The sequence below is a fragment of the Zalophus californianus genome, chromosome 3, assembly GCF_009762305.2.
Source record: "Zalophus californianus isolate mZalCal1 chromosome 3, mZalCal1.pri.v2, whole genome shotgun sequence".
Lineage (NCBI taxonomy): Eukaryota > Metazoa > Chordata > Mammalia > Carnivora > Otariidae > Zalophus > Zalophus californianus.
The window spans coordinates 70,552,638-70,566,064 of NC_045597.1; the positions used below are offsets into that span (position 1 = coordinate 70,552,638).

The window sequence follows — 13,427 nt, forward strand, 5'->3', positions numbered from 1 at the left end:
TAGCAAATTTAATGTTCACTTTCCTATTACAGAAACGGCTGCCATTTACAGAGCACTTAGATATCAGGATAGGTCCCACCGCCACAGACCGAGCCCTATATCGCGGAAACTGAAGTTAATGCTGAGAGTATGTGCAGAAAGCCATGCTCATAGTTACCCTCCTCCTCCGGTGATGTAGCTGTAGCCGCCAGTGCCCAGGCCATAGCCGTACCGCTCTCCCAGAAACACTGGTTCGCTGGAGTCATAACAGCTAAGCAAGTGCTGGAGCCTGGAGATGCTAAAATTCCAAAGAGAACATAAGCAATAATGACTTAAACTCAAAAGTGTGTTCACAGTAAATAGTTTATGATTCTTACATCCCACTGGTCATAGTATGTAATTATATGTATATATGTATAATTATAGTATGATAACAATATGAAATCATTTAGAGATGAAATTCAAGTGATTTACAGAAAAAATGCATTTTTTCAGAAAAAGAAAAAAAGTCAGTGGACACTATATTCCTGTAAACAGAAGAGAGACTAAAAAACCAGGGGGCTTACTTCCCAGTTTTAATAAGCCACTGCCAGAACATGGCTGCCTAGACTGGGTGAATAGGGTGGCAGGTTAATGAAGTAAAGGTGGCCAATGTTTAGCTCACTTCTACCAGTCCTGTTTCTCAGTAAGTGTGAACTGTCAAATCTTTTCAGGTGTACTTGGTGTAGGAGTGCCGACAACAGCGACTCCATCTTTGGTCCTCCATCTTGTTCTCACCTCTAGCACACAGGTGGCACCACTTAAGGTAACTACCCTGTGACAGCACCACCACGCCCCTGGCGCCATAAAAGCTGGGGATTAAGGTCTGAACTGAATAGTGGCAAAGAATTGCTGCATATTACCGTCCCGACCGACCAACCAACCAACCGACCAACCAACCAACCAACCAACCAACCAACCGTAAGTTGTCCTGAGTAAAACTGCGTAAACAGGATGGAGTGGCTTTTGCTTCCATTTTCGGTATTAAAGTGCCTTCTCAGTCTGGAGGATACATGACTGAACCTCCTCCACCTCCTAACACTTGGCGCAGTGGGCAGGATACCGAAAATCAAACAAGCCATGGGTTAAGAGGCTATGCTGGGGGGAGCCTGTTGTGCGTGGGGAAAATCCCAAGCTGGCTAGCCCCCACTCTGTGGGGAGACTCGGCCAGGTCTTTTGAGCATTTCAGACCAGTGTGTGAGTACAGGGATGCCCTAAAAACACCTATGTGAAATGGTGGAGAAGCAAAAGGGCTCAGAAAGGGTGGCAGCTTGGGTGTTATGACTGTGGGATACTGGAGAACATGGTATTACGGTAAATGGATTTGAGACATCAAAAATGGCCTAAGCCATGGCTCAACCTGCCTTGTGACAAAGATTATATACTGCAGGTATGGGTGAGAACTGCAGGCACTTAGCTAATCTGACTGATTGGATACATGCTAGCATTAGGAAAACCTGGTCTAATGAGGAGGCTGTTCCCTCCCCTCCGTTGCACGGGACCTCTACAGAAGGTCTTTCACCTCTTTAGTTAAGTTCTATGGAAGAACTGGGGATGAAACATGGCATTTACACCCAGCATTTTGGTGGCCCAAATAAAGAATTACATTCCTCTTGTACGAATGTCCATATCTCACAGTCAGCCCCAGGGGCAGGGTATGGGATTTTAGTATCTGTTCTCGTCCCTGGGGTTAAACGTCCCATTGCTATAGTAGCCGCTATGATGGCAGACTTACATGAAACCGAAAGGGAAATAGACTGAAAAACAGGGAAAAATAAAAGATCCTCCTAATGATAAAATGGTGGAAAGGGGGCCTATCAAGAGCTCATAAACAACGGTAGCAAGATCTAATATGATCTGGGACTAGTAGAGAAAATACAAACAACCCATTCGGTCTTGCTAAGCCTCTAGAAGGCACTGCCTAAGGGAAAGCAGTTTACTTCCTTGAAGGAAGGCTCTAAAAAGCCAGGGGTGTTGCCAAGTGCCCCCCTGCTACCTGGATACCACCTACCCCCCAGAGACTAGGAGGTAGGCCAGTGTTGCCCCTCTCGTGCGCGCAATAGGGGGCAACCGGAGGTCCCAGGTGGAATTAACCATTTACTGGTCTTGTGCCAACCAACAGACCGTACTAGCACTAAGAGTCACTGGCTGAATGCACACTTATCTATGGAAAGATAAGTATAGGCATTAGGGATACTAATAGGGATACTAATACCAAATGTGAGTTGTGGACTGGATGTAAGTTCATATCCAGGATTTGGCTGGGGCTTGTGGCAACAACAAAATGGGAAATCAATTATAGTTCTTTGTATAAGTTCAATAAGAACATGTTCTTGTAATGGAACATTGGAAACAGTGGTTATATTACCAAGGCTATGACCGGAAGGTCCTATTTGAGAGAGACCTGCATAGATTCTGATAGGGCCAGTTTTAAGGTGCTAAGGTTGACTTTATGGAGCCAAGGAAGCACCTTGAAAAAATTAATTCAACCTGGTCCCTGTTTACAGGGTTCCTGGGAGCCTTTACCAGGTAAGGAGGGTTACTTCCTGGCAGTCTCAGAAACCACAGGATATTTTGGGGGGAACCTCAAGAAGAGTGGAAGTAACTCAAACTAAAGGTATTGCAGGCAAGTCTGATGGCAAGTATTTGGCTTGGCTTCTGGCCTCCAAAGACTGTTAAATGTCAATATGAAATTCCTTATGAGAAGTTCCAACAAAGCAGCTTTAGAAGAACCTAAATGGCCAGTCACTATTCTTACTGCATTTATGTAAATAGGCCAAAAATAATAATAATTAGGCCAAGTTTATTAAAATTGGACTTGTTTTACAAACAATTTTTTTTTTGGCAGTGAGGGAGGGGGAAACTAAGTGGGGGAGAGGCAGAGGGAGAGAGAATCTCAAGCAGACACCATGCTGGACTTGGAGCCTAATGGGGCTTGATTTCATGAACCTGAGTCAAAATCAGGAATCTGATGCTTAACCAACTGAGCCACCCAGGTGCCCCCACAAACAACTTAATTTGGCTACCTTTGATAGAAATGAGGGTGATTTTAGAGAGGAAAAAGTTGATTTGGTGATTTATCTTTATGGGTGTTAGATTCTAGTTCTGATTGTCTTTGAATGTTGATTGTTTTCTTCTAAAACTAGGCTGGACCCTGAATTCTTTTGGTTTTCTTGCATATATGGCTAATTTTCTACCTGACTGCTTGCACACTTATAGGCCTGACTTTGAAAGCCCACCAGCAAGACCACCTCCTGAAATGGGACCACTGTTCAAATGAACTGACCTAATTGGCCTTATTAAAATGTAGACTAAAATGCTAAGACTATATGCAAGACTTCCAGAGTAATGGCTCTATAAAGGATGGGGGCTCAACTTAGTACTACAGAATCTCTGCAATTGGTTGAAAGGCAGTTTCATTCCTCAACTCTTGACCTGCACCCCTCTTCAGCAGGAAGTAGTTAGACTGGTCATCGCCGCACCCCTCAAGAATGCGGAATGCTGAAAAACCCGTAGTGGTACTGGTTAAGCTCCTGTTGCTATTTGTATTGCTGCTGCGGCACCGGGATGCAAGGCCCCTCTTGGTATCTGGTACTAGAGTAAATATTATATGGGCCATAACGATGTCAGGTGGGGAGGGCATGGAGTGTAGGAGTGCTGACAACATTGACTCCACCTGTGGGACTTGTGCTCCCCTCTGGTGCACAGGTGGTGCCACTTTAGATAACTACCGTGAGCCCTCCCCACCATGCCCCTCACACCATAAGAGCTGGTGAAAGGGCCGGATAGAGGCCTCGAATAGGGGCGGAGACTAAGAGTCTATTATAGCCGGGATCGTCTGGGATCGTCTGTCAGCCCACCCAGCCACCCGTCGGTAAGTTACCCAGAATAAAATTCTGTGAACAGGTATGGAGGGACTTGCTTCATTTTTTGGTATTAAAAGGACTTCTCAGTCTGGAGGAGACCTTACTGACCCTCTGCCACTTCCTAACACTTGGTATCTTTTCGTTTTTTTAATGGCCCCCAAATGGATTTTTTTTTTTTTTTTTTTTAGATTTAGAGAGCAAGCGAGCACGTGAGGGGAGTGGGGGGCTGGGCAGAGGGAGAAAGAAACTTTAGCAGACTGCAATGAGCAGGCGTAGCCCGATGCAGGGCTCAATCCCACGACCCTAAGATCTCAACCTGAGCTGGAACCAAGAGCTGGATGCTTAACCAACTGCACTACCCAGGTGCCCCCCCCAATAATGGAATGTTTGAGGTACAAATGAGGTCCATGTCAGGCACATGGCTGGCAGGTGGGGAAAGGGAATTTGGGCAATGAGGCTTTCCAGGAAACCTTCCAATTATGGTGCACAGCCATGCATATGTTTCCCCCCGAGTAAGGCCACATGAGTTGTCTTTTTGTCTATTTATACCTCTGGTAACTGTACTTTGTACAAGTCAACAAGATAGCTTACAAAGGGCAATGAGAATATCTAGGAGCCGATCAGAGAAATGCCTGCAATGAGAGCTGCCATAAGGATGAAGGAAGAAAAAAACTTTGTAGGAAATTAAAATCTAGAAATAGCTTTTTAAAGGTGAGACAAAGGTTGATATTGAGAAGGGCTAGCTTTTCTGTGTTTGAAGAACTTACACCACTTACAGATACTTTATAAAGTCCTTCCACTGTATGTTCTAACTAGAGCTGGCCAGGTCACACTCTACCAAATCCCCAGTTCTCTCATGACATTAATCAGTGTTTTCTGAAAAGAGTTGCTGCCTGGTCAATTTCAGATTAATTTTTTTTAATTGGCTAAATAAATTTCAATGTTTCTCCAGCCTGACAAGCATCGTGCATGTCCAAGAGGTGGATATATCCAGTATTTCTCTAAATTATTAATCATAAGTTCTTACAGAGAAGTATTAATATCTAGAAGACTGGTGCTCTAGAATTTCATTTTTCTTCTTTTGGGGGATAGGTAGGGTCTTAAGAAGTCAAAGTGGAGGTGCATGAAGTAGAGAGGAGGACACCTTTCCAATCCACGCTCCTGCATCTTAAACAGCCCAGCTAATAAGCCTAAAGCTGAAAGTGAAGAAAATAAATTTAACGTGTGAAAAAAATTGCTTAAAAATATGGTACTAAAAGTTCACAAGTTTGCTAATCATGTTTATATCTGCCTGGAGGTCAAGGCCACTGACAATGTTGACAGTTTCTCAGTGGCCGGAATACGTTATCTTGGAGACTTGTCGTGTTTGGGGCACACAAGGTAAACATTCTAGGCACCTAGTTTGGAATCTGTCTTCAGGAAGTCAGCTGATAACTCTGCAGGGGAAGGTGAGGAAGTTTGCAGATACCTAGTAAGACACTATTCAGTTATGGAGAATATACTCAAAGATCTCTAAGGCCACGGAAGCCTTCAGCTGGTAAAAGTCTGTATGTATTAACAAACAAACAAACAAACAAACCTCAAAGACCTCTGGGGCAAATTTACATCTACTTCTTGACCTGAGAAGAAATGAAAAGTATTTCTCTTCCTCCTGCATATTGTAAACATGTCAATTCAACCCTCAACTTATAATTTCTGAGGTTAAAATAACTGGGATTTAACATCTCATCTGGGTTTCTTTTCCTTTTAACATCAACCATTTCCCTACTCATGATATAATTTTAAAGCTAAAGAATCATAAACGGAGTCTGACAACTATCATGTGCTTCATTTTGCTAAAAACTAGAAATGTGGATAAAGCAGATGAATCTCCAATTCTATCCAAGTGGATTGGCTGTTCATCCAGGAAAGGAACTTTTATTTAACAATATGTTACCATATCAGGCAATTTTGAGGCACAGAAATGAAGAAAAACAGTATGGCAACAGTTAAGATTACATGCTATCAAAATCATATATAACACAGCTTAGCGTTGCATAGAGATTTTCTAACAGCATAATACTGATTTCTGTGTGTATGTCTAATGGACACATAATGTTACCTAAGTTTCAGAGGTACAATTTAGTGATCTGACACGTTTATATGCAATGTTATGCTCACCACAAGTATAACTACCCTCTGTCCCATTACATTGCTAACTACAGTATCATGGATGGTATTCCTTATGTTCTGCTTTTTATTCCCATGGCTCACTCATTTCATAACTGGAGGTCTGTATCTCCCCTATCCTTCACATATTTTGCCCAATCTCCCACTCCCCTTCTCTCTGGCAATCATCAGTTCTTTATAGGTCTGATTTATTTTTATTTTTTTATATTCTATTAGTGGAATCATAATTCCGACTGAGAAAGACAAAAACCTTATTTCACTTAATACCCTCCAGGTCCATCCATGTTGTCACAAATGGCAAGATCTTTCTTTTATAGCTAAGTAATATTCCACTCTATATATATACACCACATCTTTATCCATTTATCAATGGACACTTGGGCTGCTTCCATGTCTTGCCTACTGTAAATAATGCAATAAACAGAGGGGTGCATATATCTTTTCAAATTGGAGTTTTCCTCTTCCCTGTGTAATCCCCCAATAATGGAATTATTGGATCATATGGTATTTCTACTTCTGACTTTTTGAGGAACCTCCATACTGTTTTCCACAATGGCCACACCAGTTTGTGTTAGCACTAGCAGCACAAAAGAGTTCCTTTTTCTCTACATCCTTGCCAACTCTTGTTTCTTGCATTTGATTTTTGCCATTCTGACTGGTGTGATATCTCATTGTGGTTTTGATTTTGCACTTCCCTCAAAATTACTGATAGAGCATCTTTTCATGTGCCTGTTGGCCATCTGTATGTCTTCTTTGGAGAAATGTCTATCCAGGTGCTCTGCCCATTTTTTAATCAGATTGTTTTTTTGTGTTGTAGGACTTCTTTACATATTTTGGATATTAACCCCTTATTGGATACATCATTTGCAAATATCTTCTCCCATTCAGTAGGTTGATGCTTTTTGCTTTGTTGATGGTTTCCTTCACTGTGCAAAAACCTTTCATTTTGATGTAGTCTCATAGTTATTTTTTGTCTTAGACATACCTAGAAAAATGTTGCTATGGCCAATGTCACAGAAAGTATTGCTTAAGCTCTCTCCTCAGATTTTTATGGTTTCAGGTTTCATATTTAGGTTTCTAATACATTTTGAGTTTATTTTTTGTGTATGGTGTTAGAAAACAGTCCACTTTCCTTGTTTTACGTGTTGCTGTCCAGTTTTCCCAGCACCACTTGTTGAAAACATTGACTTTTGCCCATTGTATATTCTTGCCTCCTTTTTCATAGATTAACTATATTAATGTGGGCTTATTTCTGGGGTCTCTATCCTGTTCCACTGATCTATGCATCTGTCTTTATGCCAATACCATATGGTTTTGATTACTACAACTTTGTAGTATATCTTGAAACCTGGGACTGTGATACCTCCAGGTTTGTTTGTTTTTTTATCAACAATGCTTTTTGGCTATTTGGGGTCTTCTGTAGTTCCCTACGAATTTTAGGATTATTCTAATTTTAAGAAAAATACTGTTGATATTTTGACATGGATTGCACTGAATCTGTAGACTGCTTTGGGTAATAGGACATTTTGACAATATTCTTCCAACCCGTGAGGATAGAATATCTTTCCATTTGTTTGTGTCACCTTCTATTTCTTTCATCAGTGTTTTATAGTTTTCAGAGTACAAGTCTTTCACCCCTTTAGTTAAGTTCATTCCTAGGTATTCTTTTTGGTGCAACTGCAAATGGTGTGTTCTTAATTTCTCTTTCTGTGACTTTGTTTTAGTGTATAGAAACACTAATTTCTGGATATTAATTTTGAATCTTGCAACTTTAGTGAATTCATTCTAGTAGTTTTTTTGGTGGAATCTTTAAGGTTTTCTATGTATATCATGTCATCTAAAAGATGACAGTTGGACTTTTTTACCAATGTGGATGCCTCTTATTTCTTGTCTGACTGCTATGGCTAGGACTTCTAGACTATGTCGAATAAAAGTAGTGAGGGTGGAAACAAGACAAGTTTCTGACCTTAGGGAAAAAGCTCTCAATTTTTCACCATTGAGGATGATCTGAGCTGTGGGTTTTTCACATATGGCCTTTATTATGTTTGGGCTTAGAAGGAACATATCTCTTTTGTTGAGAATTTTTATCCCGAATAGAATCTCGTCAAATTCTTTTTATACATCTATTGAGATGGTTATATGATTTTTATCCTTCATTTTGTTAGAATACTGATTGCCAGATGAAAGTCTACTCTAACCTATGGTTTTTATTTTTTGACATTTTATTTGGAAGTAATTTCAAGATTTTAGAAAAATTCCAAGAGTAGTACAATGGAAAATACTCTCCTATATCCTTTACCCATATTCACCAGTTGTTAACTTTACCCTATTTGCTTTATAATGCTCTCAATATTTCTCTCTCTATATTCATATATTTATATCTGTCTATATATAGATGTATGTGTGTATATGTGCATGTGTACGTGTGTGTGTATACATATTTTCTCTTTTCTAAAATATTTGGGAGTAAGCCTCATACATTATGCCCCTTTCCCCTAAATACATAAATGTCCTAAGAACAGGAAAAGTTTAAGGATTTCAAAAACTTTAATACAGTAATTTTCTTAAGTTAAATATACACCTATATGTTCCAGCCATTCTACTCATAGGTATTTAGCCAAGATAAATAGATATATTTACAAAGATATGTACACAAAGGTTCATAGCAGCCTTAATTAGGATTCCAAAACTGAAAATAAATGCTTATATCTAAGCTACCACCATATTCCAGTTTTATCAATTGACCCAATGTCTGTTATAGCACATCTTCCCTTCAGAACAGGATGCAGCTCAGGATCCCTTATTGCATTTATTTATCATATCACTTTATTCTCTCTTAATCTGTAATAGTTATTCAGCTTTTGTCTTTCATGACACTGGTATTTTTAAAGCACCTCCCCTAATTTTAATGGAATGATCCTCATGTTGGGTTTGTCTGGTGTTTCATGATAAAGTCCAACACATACATTCCCAGTCACAGTATTGTGTGATGCTGCATCTGACACACGATGTCCTTCTGATCTTCACTGGTGATACCTATTCTGACCACCCAGTCAAGTTGTTGTCTGGTTTCTCCACTGGACAGTTATCATTTTTCCATTGCTTTTTTATTTTAATTCCAGTGTAATTAACGTACAGTGTTATATTAGTTTCAGGTAACCTAGAAGAAATGGATAAATTCCTAGAAGCATACAACCTCCCAGAACTGAATCAGGAAGAAACAGAAAATCTGAACAGACTGATTACCAGCAAGGAAACTGAATCCCAACAAAAGTCTAGAACGAGATGTCTTCACAGGTGAATTCCGTCAAACTTTTAAAGAAGAGTTAATGCCTCTTCTCAAAACTATTTCAAGAAACAGAAGAGGAAGAAAAGCTTTTCTTCAAACTTCATTCTATGAGGTTAGCATTACCCTGATACCAAAACCAAATAAAGACACTACAAAAAAAGAACTACAGGTCAATATCCCTGATGAACATACCTATTTTCTACTTCTTATAAGCATGAACTCACTGAGTCCTAATTTTAATGGTTCATAATTCATTGTTGTCCTTAATTATATGATGCTTGTCCAAGATGTGGCAATGGGAAACCATTTTTCCTTCAGTGTGATGATGTTTTCATTTGAAACACAGTGGAGTTCACTGAAACACAGTGGAGTTCATTTCCCCCTCTATCTTTGACTTTTCTCCTGTCCTTATTTTCAAATATGTAAAATATGAGCAGGCTTCCCCAACTCAACTAAATTAAAAGAGATTCAGAAGTATCCCACCCTCCCCTACTCCATCTATCCTCTTCTCCTACCAACGCTTTTAGAAACCAACTTCATGGTTTACTGGTTCATCTGTCCCTTACTTATTTTTGTGAAGATAAGGAGACACAGGTATGCTTTATTTCCTTTTCATTCTTACAGAGACCAGCATACTAAATACATTGTGCACTTTGATTTCCAGGAGATACCATTAAATGAGAAAAGCATTCAGTACCAATTTTTCAAGGAAACAAAATTTTGATAAATTTGATCTTTTTCTCTACCTCATCATTTCTGCATGTATCTTTATTATTTCCTTGTGCTTTTTTGGGTTGGCTTTGTGATTTTTTTTCTTCCCCCCAGCTTTTAGAGTTGGGAAGTGAATTTTTTATTCTCATTGGTTTGCCAAATCTTTATCCTTTTATTTTTAGGCTTTTTGAAGAACTATGTTTAGGTATGTCTTATACAAAAGTACGGAATTGGGGTTTGCTTTATGAGCCAATTTGAAAAGTTCTTTGAGTTAAACCCATTCAAATTTAGTGACATGACTGATATTTGGTTTCAACACTGAAATTGCTTTGTTTTAATTATACACTATTTACTGTGTTTAATTTTTCCTTTAAAAAAAATTCTTTGTGTTGGACAAGTTTTTCCCATTATCTTGTATCTAACTTTTTATGCCTTATTATGCTTTCTTATTTAACATTTTATTAGATCTGTCAGTTTTACATGGTATCCTTTGAATCCCATCTGAGCTATACAGTAAGCCATGTCTTATTCTACTTTCCCTTTTCTTTCCATTTTTTTTAAAGTTGCAAGTTTCTGCTTTGTCAACATATTACATTTATATACTATTCCCCTACCCACACCCCCAACCCTATTTTTACAGTTAAATATATGAACTGTCTACCATCAGTCCTCTTGCCCAAATTTCATCTCTCGTTTGCATGAAGTTCTCTAATATATTCCCCAGGAAGGATGCAGCATGTGCACACTGCTCCCTTAGTTCATGGACATTAATTTCTTACAGCCTTGATACTTAAGAGAATCTTAGCTGCATGTAAAATTTGTGATTCACAATTTTTTGAGTTTAACCTGTTCCTGTTTCCGTACTTATGTTATTCTGAGATGTCTGATGCCAGTCTTAATTTCTTGCTCTACAGTTATTTCATCATTTTGCCTCAAGACTCAGAGGAAGTTATCAAAATCTAGTAGTTTTACCCAGCCATGTGAAGAAGCTGAGGGTCCCAAGTGAATTTTCCATGGCACCTACTAGGTAGGCCCTTTCAACATACACATTAAGGTACTATTTTATTTCTGGTAATGTTATTTCTGTTTTTGATTTTTTTCCTTCAATCAGGAACTCCAATTATACATGTGTTGGGCTTCACTGCCTCTTCATTTTAACCAGTTTTTTTCTAACCTTTTTAACTACTTGACCCCATTTTCTGGATTACCTTCCTAATTTTCATCCATGTCCCTTATTAAATTTTCATTTGAATTTGTTTACTGTGGGGTGTTTTAGTCATAACTCCAGATATGAATTTGCCTTTTTCTTTCTTTGAGTCTAAAATTCTACTTTCACTTTTTCCCTTTCTTGACCACTTCCTTTTTTAAGTTTTTGAATTTTTTTTAAGTAGGCTCTATGCCCAGCATGGAGCCCAAAGTGGGGCTTGAACTCATGACCCTGAGATCAAAACCTGAGCTGAGATCAAGAGTTGAATGCTTAACCAACTAAGCTGTGCAAGGTACCCCCTCAGTTTTTGAATTTTTGACCTGACTCTAAATCTTGCAATTATTCAGCCTCATGACTTAGAAGTCAAAGTTCATGCAACCAAGAATGACGTCAGAGTCTTACAAGGAAAAGGTGACAAGCTCAAAGCAAAAAAACACATTTAAGGCCTCATTGGGCAATTAGATATTAGTGCTAGTAAATATGAAGAAATGTGGCAAAACTTTTAATATATACTGAAGATTGATGACACAAGTGGTTACAGATATAATAAATGCTATACAAGATGTCCTTGAAAAAGACCCCATTGTTGGAGGTGATTATGCTATGCTTCCATGCTCACAGTTGTGTCTAGGGTTCACCGATCTGGAATCAGTGTCTGTATCAGCTGATTTATAGTTTTCATCAAATTTGGAAAATATTTCTTTAAATATTTGTCAGGTGCCCTTTTGGGGAACTCCAAATTGCATATATACAAAGCCACCTGAGACCGTACCACAGCTCAGTGATGATCTGTTCACTGATTTTAAATTATTTATCTTTGTATTTCCTTTGTATAGTTACTATTGCAGTGTCCTCATATTTTCTTCTGCAATAGCTAACTAACTTGTTAATCTTATCCACTGGATTTTTCACCTCAGACAATGTAGTTTTCATCTCTAGTTCAGTTTTGTTATACCTTTCAGGTTCCTTTTTGAATAAAGGGAAGAGTTATTAAGTTATAACTACCAGTTCTGTTAGTTACAACAACTAGTTAACACTCATTTCTAGGGTAATTTTAATCAACTGATTTTTCTCATTATGGGTGTGTTTTCCCACTGCTTTGCATGTCTGATAACTTTTGACTGAATGCCAAACCCTATGAATTTTTGTTGGGTTATGGATATTTTGGTATTCCTAGAAATCTTCTTGAGCTTTGTTCTTGGATGCAGAATAGTTACTTGGAAACAGTTTGTTCTTTGGAGGTCTTTTAAGATCTCTTGGGCAGGACTGGAGCAGTACTTAATCCAGCCTTAGCTGTTTCCCTGCTATTAAAACAAGACACTTCTATATACTTTACCCAATACCCTATGAATCCAAGGTTTCACAGTGAGGCTGGTGAGAACAGGTACTATACTCAGCCCTGTGTGTTGGCCACCATCCCCTCTCATCATTTTGGCTGGTTCTCTCCCCAGCCTCCAGTAGTTTCTTCATACACATTTGTACTGATCAGTACTTAAAGGGAGGCCCCACAGATCTCTGGTGTTCTCCTTCTCTGCAGCTCTCCCTCTCCAGTGCTCTGTCCTGCAAATTAATGGCCTCAGTCACCCCAGGCTCTCAGCATCATCTCTTCAACTCCAGGGTTGCCCAGGTTCCACCTAGGTTCCCCTCCCTCAGCAACTATTTATACTTCCTTAAGGCAGTTAGCTGGGGTAGTTGTAGAACTCACCTCCTATGTTTCATGTGTCTGAGGGGTCATTGTCCTTTCTTGCCTAATGTATCCACTGGATTTTTCTTAAATCTTGTGTCTTAAAAACCCTCATTTCATATATTTTGTCCTTTTGGGGGAGTTGTTTCAGATGTTAGGGTAAATCTAGTCCCTGTTACTCCATCTTGGCTAGGAGCAAAAGTACCCATCATAGCTTGTGAATATGAATATATGTAGAATTTAAAGTCATCCTAGGATGAGAAGGACTCCTTACCTTATTAATGTATCATCATCCACAATGACCAACCATGCTATTTCGTCATGGCTGTGATTCAGAAATTTTTCCAAAATGGCAAATGTCTTTCCACAATGACCTAGGAAAGGCAAGAAGAAAACTTAGAGTGTCATATTTTCTTTAAAATGCACATATAATTCATTTTAGGGGAGCCTGGGTGGTGCAGTTGGTTAAGCATCCAACTCTTG

The 13,427-nt window shown here is 39.1% G+C and overlaps 1 protein-coding gene across 2 annotated transcripts in view; it reads right to left on the reverse strand.

The window, feature by feature from the left end:
- B3GLCT (beta 3-glucosyltransferase) overlaps positions 1-13,427 on the reverse strand; it is a 115,317-nt gene that overhangs the window by 18,627 nt on the left and 83,263 nt on the right. For both annotated transcript variants that reach the window (XM_027590510.1, XM_027590509.1), the window contains 2 exons: positions 13,219-13,318; positions 158-277 (listed from right to left, as the gene is read on the reverse strand). In XM_027590510.1, the coding sequence (XP_027446311.1) occupies positions 158-277; positions 13,219-13,318 (220 nt within the window). The remainder of the gene's footprint in view (positions 1-157; positions 278-13,218; positions 13,319-13,427) is intronic.